The sequence below is a fragment of the Salvelinus sp. IW2-2015 genome, linkage group LG25 (assembly GCF_002910315.2).
Source record: "Salvelinus sp. IW2-2015 linkage group LG25, ASM291031v2, whole genome shotgun sequence".
Classification (NCBI taxonomy): Eukaryota; Metazoa; Chordata; class Actinopteri; order Salmoniformes; family Salmonidae; genus Salvelinus; species Salvelinus sp. IW2-2015.
In genome coordinates, this window is record NC_036865.1 from 5277740 (window position 1) to 5285207 (window position 7468).

At 38.5% G+C, this 7468-nt stretch overlaps 1 protein-coding gene across 2 annotated transcripts; it reads right to left on the bottom strand.

Annotated features, from left to right (window-relative positions):
- Positions 1–1957: 1957 nt before the first annotated feature.
- On the bottom strand, positions 1958–6193 carry LOC111952001 (homeobox protein EMX2-like). 2 transcript variants are annotated; one of them, XM_023970403.2, is made up of 3 exons: positions 5524–6193; positions 3952–4136; positions 1958–2501 (listed from the first exon to the last, which is right to left on the bottom strand). In XM_023970403.2, exons 1-3 carry the CDS (start codon positions 5936–5938, stop codon positions 2328–2330), a joined length of 774 nt encoding a protein of 257 aa, XP_023826171.1. In that variant the 5' UTR covers positions 5939–6193; the 3' UTR covers positions 1958–2327. The 2 variants fall into 2 exon arrangements, with proteins under 2 accessions (XP_023826171.1, XP_023826172.1); XM_023970404.2 differs by lacking the exon at positions 3952–4136 and having other exon boundaries at positions 2279–2501.
- Positions 6194–7468: the final 1275 nt, after the last annotated feature.

Here is a 7468-nt window from a genome sequence, read left to right on the forward strand (position 1 = left end):
AATACGCATCACTGCATCCTGTATCAAAAGGTTAGKTGGTCCTCATTAAAGTCCTGTAGGTCACTTCAATATTCCCTTTCTGTTTACAAAACTCTACTACTCAACCCAACTTCGTTGTTGAAGCATAAAACATGAGATACCAAACCCTTTGACAGAGTTGGTTAACTCTTGAGGTTTCTCGGGTCTCCARCGAATTAGGTAAAACCTTTCTTACTTTTAATGCACCTCACTACTCAAACAATTCACAAAACTCATTACAATAGGATGTTCTGGTGCCGCTATGGCAATTTAAATGATTGACTGAGGACTTAGTAGCTGAGGAATATAACATTTTGTAGCTGAGGAATATACCGTTTTTCTTAAATTGTGTTGTGCTGGATTTTTTATTTTATTTTACATTGTATCGATGGCTGTTTTGTTTCCATATTGTATTTAAGTGTGTTACCGTGACCAGGGCACCCTTGTGAATGAGACCTTGGTGTCAATGGGTTTGCCCCGAATAAATAAATAATAAAATGTTATGTTTGAGTCACTTATAAAGGAAGACGTTGGTCTATTAAGSTCTTAGATGTCAAAACAAAAATATATATATAATTTATTTTTYCCGTACAAGCGTAATAGGCTACACATAAAATGTGAAAAGTGTATACATGCGTTGATGCTGTTTTGTTTGTGATCAATTTGTGGGAAGAGCGCGTGTACGCATATCCTACTCGTGGCTGTCGGAGACAAGATTTTAAACAAAGATCTCATTTAGCTGCACATTGCAACCTTCCCTTATCGCTTCGTGAGGGGTAGTCAGATTGTACTAAATTATGTCCAACCAAGCCCCCTTGGATCCACGGATTAAGAGATTAAAGTGGACCACTGGGCAATGCATCCCCTTTCCCCCTCATATTACTCGCATGATAATTGCCTAAACTGATTTGCACTTTCACAAAAGCTCGTAGGACTCTTTGTAGCCTGAACAGACCAGACGCTGCCCCTCTAAATAAAAACGGATTAATGCAGTCTATCAGACTGAGGAGCAAATGAACCGCCGGAAAAACAACCATGCACTTGCCACAGAAAAATAATTTTGGATTTTATAAGTTACTTTTAACAAGCCACATTGTCTGGATTCCTTCTAAAATTAGTCATAGGCCTATCTCAAATATAGGCTAATTGTGAGACTGGTTTGGCCAAGATCAAGATATATGAAGCGGGTGATTGGTGGCAGCCAATAGCCTATAAAAAGTGTGAAATAATACACGCTTGAATTGAAGAGCGTAACAGGTCTCTTTATAAAATGTCAAGATATGAAAGTTGATCTAAAATCAAAACCCTACTTTTACTCCGCGCGCAACATATTGATAAAACTTTATTGACAAAATATTAACAATTACATACTTCTTGGAAGTATACTTTGTGTTAAAATTGTAGCAAACTTAACACAAACACAACATTATTTACATTCTGATAAAAGAGGGTTTAACAGAAACATTAACTTTTAGTATCTCTGTACATGGATACGCTCAGTGCTTGACGTTTTCTCGCCTCTACGGCAGTCAATTCTTGCATTAGTCCTTTGTGGCAACTCTCACGGGAGGGTCAAATCCTGACAATATGCTCGTGACAGAATAACGGAGACATGGTAAAGCTTTAGGTTTAAGGAATGTCCTGGATACTTTCCCTTTAAGTACTTTATCTGTGGTTTGATAAACTTTTATAAAGTTTTCGAAATACATTTTCTTTAAAAACACTATAACGCAGCACTGCTACTTCATACTGTTCTCACAATCACTTTAACACGATAATCATTAATTAAAAGACTGCACACTTTGTAAAAAGGAAGAAGCACAACATCTCTGAGATTGAAAATAGAGTTAAAACAACGTTGTTTTTGAGAAAATTATCAAATTAAACAACTACCAGAAAGTCTACCATGCAATTTAAGTTTTACAAAAACAGTTGTGGATTTTGGTATCTTGAGTGGAAACGTTCGTATTTAGAAACTTTCAGAAGTGCAAATGTCCAATGTGAATTGGAGATTAATTTTTGGGTGGTTCGTGGGAGATTGTAGTGGTGGGTTGATGCGTGGAAGGTGGTCAGGTAGGTGGACTGCGATACTGTCAATCACTTTTGCCTGGGRAATTTGATATGGTTTGACAGACCCATGGTAGTGACAGCAGTGCCACCAATCGGATCTCTCACCCTCAGCTGCCGATCTCCGAAGAATCGAAATGTGACATTGGCTTTACCCTCTCTCTGTCTCTCTGTACACAGCATCCTTAGCCATGTCATCCTTCACGCCACACGGCTGTCCCAGGTTCAAACAATTTCGTATTTTAATCGTCTGAAGTTACATCAATTTCCTCCGGGCTTCCCGATCCTTGTTTAGTTGCGAGTCTCCATCGGTTTATGTGATGGGTCCCCTTCTTCTTCTGTTGCGAATCTGAACCCTCCTCTTCCAACTTTTGCCGCTTGAACTTGGTTCTTCGGTTCTGAAACCACACTTTTACCTAAGGGAAATAAATAAAGGCTACAATAAATACCAAAATASTAAACAAAAACCATCCACGTGCGTAAAGTGAGAATTCAAATAGCAGAATAGCAAAAGAGATACAAACATAGACTATAAAAGGAGTGCAAAGGCCTTACATTTTTGCATAGGCTCTCATAGATCGCTGTGTGAAAATGTGCCCAATGCTATAGGCCCTAAATGTCTTACAAGTTAGGCTAGAAGTACGGTTATTTTCAGATGGGATATTGCCTAGGTCAAAAATGGCATGTATTGCATGCTCTATTTTTTTATAGTACAAACATAAGCCAATTACCAGACATTGACGTCACCTTGGTCGAAAAAAAACGGGCGCAAACAGGCCCACGAATATGCAATGCATAACAAATAAGTTTCATTTAATTTCTAATAATTTCCCCCAAAATGTAAAAGTCACATTGCTTGTTAATTTTAAGCCTTTTGTAAATGCATATCAATAGGCTAGTGGGCAATATTAATATATACAAGCCATCCGTCTGACAGCTTGGCAAGTGAGGTGCATTTAATGTGCTTTCAGTCAGCTAATTGAAGTGGGTGATGGTTAATTTCTCCCTCATTCCCCACTGAAAGCCTCCGTTTAGAGAAGAGCCGGTGGTGACACTGGGACAAAAGACACCGACCGTTCCGCAAGCTGAGAGGCACAAATACGATCTTAAATATGGCCAGGGAAATTCATTGAGTCCGTCTCATTCTTTTTAGCGTGCKATAGATCCTTTAAAATGGTTAACTGGTTAATTGCCCTCCATTTTGAATGGAAACCTTTTTTCCCCCAAAACAAAGTCATTCAACCCAACGAGGTTGTACAATGATCATGGATTTCATCCAACTAAAAGCCTCAAGGCCGATGGTGGTGTATACATTTATTTTTGTATATCTGAAACTGTGGGTTTACAGGTCTATCCAATAGTAGGCCTAATTTTGAAAAATGAATAAACGTGTGTTTTCATTTATATAATTTCCCCCACTTAATTTCAAAATTTAAAATAGAATAGCATTTAGGCCTATGTGAAATTCATAAATTTGACCTGCTATACGGATTAACCATAGCATGTGTGCAGTTTCCCCCAAAAGACAACACATTGTCGTGTTTTCAAGAAATMAATAAATAATTCCCSTAATGTCACTTATAGGCAGGCATATGAATTCCCAATAAACAATTAGCATATTCAGATAAATTTAGCATATTCACAGATTCCGTAGCCAACACCAAAACAAGTTATTATTGTCCTATAGCCTAATGTAGGTAGGCCTACAGGCTATAAAACACCCCTTGAAAAATACCCCACAAACCTGTGCGTCATGTCAGGTCTGATGCAACTTGACACAATCGTCTTTTAAATCCATTCCCTATTCAAAGTAGGCCTAATGCGGATTTAACGATACACTTGTGAATATTCTATTCATTTTCTTACCTGAGTTTCTGTGAGGCTAAGGGTGTGCGCAAGCTGTTTTCGTTCGGCACCTACGACGTAATGGTTTTTTTCAAATGCGTGCTCAAGCCGCAGAAGTTGGGAAGGGGAAAAAGCTGTCCGAATTCTTTTGGGCTTTCTGGCCAGTGCATTGTGCAAAAGGAAGCTCTCCGGGCTRGTTTCGTTACCTGAAAACGACAATGGGAGGGATATTAATTATGACCACTCTTATGTTGCAAACTGAGGCTAAAGAGATGATGATGCTATGCTCATAATTTGGCTATACCGCAGACTTGGGCCTTCTAACTTTTAACTAAAGTCTACGGCAACACTCAATTGAACATTGAAACCAATTTAGTCACAAGCAACACCTTGACAATTTTTTGCAATCATTTTAACAATAGCAAATTCATACCGTTTATATTATTCAAATGGGAACAATAGGGCTATGCAGTGGCTAAATTAAGCGCCGTTTCGATACAGTCTTTGGTTATCCTTAAAACACTAGGCCTACACATAAAAAATAGCAACACAATGGTCTACAATCACAAAGGGGCCTAGAAGCCTCTATAGCTTAACCCTTTTCGAACTTTTATTTTTAACATTAGCCTACAGTCACTGGTATACTGTAAGTATATGGTGGAGAAAAAAATAGACTACATTAGCCTAAATTTTTGTCAGAATTACTATCAAGACCCTTATTAAAATAACCATTATGAAAACAGATCGTTCACTTATTATACAATTTGCATGTCACTGTTTTCAGAAAAGGATAATGTGCATCCACCAGCAAAAATATATAATTTTCTAAAATGACAGTCCAATTTGGGGGACGATAAATTAATAGTACGATTCTAAAAAGTGCATTGTGTACAATTTCTTAAACAGCAGTTTGGGCAATAAAAACATAGCCCACAAATACGACCCAATGCCTATTCCAAGGCACGGATGATTACAAAAAAATCCACAGGCATCTATCAATGTAGTTAAGTTGATTTGCACTCAGTTTAAACATGAAGTAAATATCTAGGCCAAATTAAATCGTTATTTATTTTTCAACAATCATTTTTTGGTTCAAAATAACAAGTCAATTAATTATATCGGCCTACACTTTCCAGTTGTAAGGTTTTATGCTTATTTTTGTTTCAATGAAATATTTTAGATGCTAAAGGACTTTTCAAAAGTCCACTCTTTGCAATTCCTTTTTAAACAAAATGTAAAATGATAGGCTATAGACTACCAGCAAAATAAATGTAAACCCGTGTCACCACATTGAGAAATACTATGCCCTACATTAAGCTACTAAAAGTACCCTAGCCTATTCCAGTTGAACAGTGTTCTAATTATAACTAATTATAACAGACAAAAACAGTTTGTAAAACTGTTCGAGACAAGYCGATAGATAGCACATATATTTCCAAAATTCGATAGCGCGCTGATATTTATCATTCGTTTCTTTATTCTCATAATTACATGTTATATTGGCCTACATAAATGCTATGGTACATCCAAAAGGGCTTAACAGCATYAATACGTAATAAATGCGTTAAAAAGACAAATGTAAATTCAACATACCTTGGAATCTGTGACCCAAGTACCTATATCTATGTATTAGCCATGGGTAAAAAGTTGAGGGGTCCCTTTGCTGGCTGGCAAAAAGATGGTGCGGACTATGTGASGATGAAAGTGGGTGAGCCAAAGCGTGTGGAGGTGGTACCGAATGAACTGGGACACCGGAGTTGTTCTGATGTGAGACCGCCTCAGCGAACACCAAGTCCGGATTAGAGTAGACGCCCCTGCCGCTGGAATGAAACCCGTTCAGAAAMGGATTCATCTGGCTGGAGTTTGCATAGCTCAGAGCTGCTGGTCGTATGGGCTCCTCAGACCTCGACACTGGTAGAGGATTATCCTTCGCTACCAACGATTCTATAGTAAAACACCTCTTCGGTGTAGGTTGAAACATGGTTTGATAGTCAAGATTCCCCAGCATAGAGTTTAAGAGGTGCAGGCGTTCTTCGTAAAAAAAAAATAGGTTACTACTCCACACCGAGAAAGTTTGTCAGCATAAATAACTTTGGAACGAAGAGTGCAGCAAGAATAGAAGCCAAAGTAACAATAAATCAACAAATAGCCATAAAGGTGGTCAACTGCGCCAGACAATCCATGGATGTGATCGGTTCCTCACCAGTTGTGCAAGCGATTTGTTAGTTCATGAGCCTAATTAGCGCCGGAGTCACATAAACAGCTTCCTCTGAAGCCTGTAATGGCATGGTGATTGGTCGCTGCTACTCGCCTTAAGGTTGAGGGAAGAGTCTTTAAGTGCGTCAATAGGAACAGGCACGGAGAGGCGGACTCGAGCAAAACGGAACGGATTCGTTCAGAACCAGATCTTCAGAACATTTTTACATAGGCTACTCAGCTGAACCAGTAGAAAAGCTCAAGGTACTTACGTTTGCATTTTTGTCTACCGATAAGGCCTGGGGACAGTTGGTCTTAAAGGGACCTTTATGTTTATCAGTGTTGAGTTTTATGTTGAAGTACMGGGCTAAGAGTCGGTTTAACATTCTTTGACATAAGTGTGATACGTTGTTAGTATAAAATGTAGCCTACACCATTGACCTGGGTGTGTTTACCAATAGCCACCACATAGTTCTGTTTAAATAGGGTTTTACCGATTTTACATTTTAGGGGTACCCTTTATATTTATTTTATATTTTCCATTATTATGGTAATTACAGCATACCCAACTACATACRCTGGCCTCGTCTCTCCGTGTTTTCATTTTCTCCTATCAGTTTGTGATTAGTTAGGGGTTGAAGGCTCCCCAATTTCTATTGGCCGGAAGATTGGGACGATGGATAGTGGATCCACACCATATTCAGTGCAGTTGGTGTGTTGTATTGACATATAAACGACCCATTCATTTAGGCCTACGTAAATTACCCTACACACAACTTTTTGCGTAGGCTAATTCCTGCTCAATGCAAGTCAAGCATTCACTGACGAAAGGTTCATCATTTGTAATTTGAGGTTTACAAAGGGCATAGGAAGACACAGGCCTATACACACGCACGAGTTTAGAAATGTATTTGGTATGCCTTTCATTTTATCATTCATTTAGCGGAAATGTCTGTAGCATAATAATAAATCCARCTGTAACATATAGCCTATTATATACCGCAATAGGCCTACATGTTTTAGTGATATCTTCATTATTTTGCTATTGCTGAATTCCATGAAAATGCGCATGATGGTTTTCTTAATCCAATAAAGGATCTCTGTTGGAATAAGTTAACTATGTTTTTCTTTCATTTAACTGCAGGTTTTTAGTCACTGTCATTATTATGATGCTCGTCTTCGGGGACATATGATTCAACCCACAAGTAGGCTATAAGYAAATGCTATGGGGTGTGAGTCCAAATCTGCCCGGGCTATGAGTCTCTGCAGTTTAACTTTGTTTGCGCTATTCTGCTTATTAGATCTACGTGGCCAATCCGTCCTGCATTACTACAAGCCCATT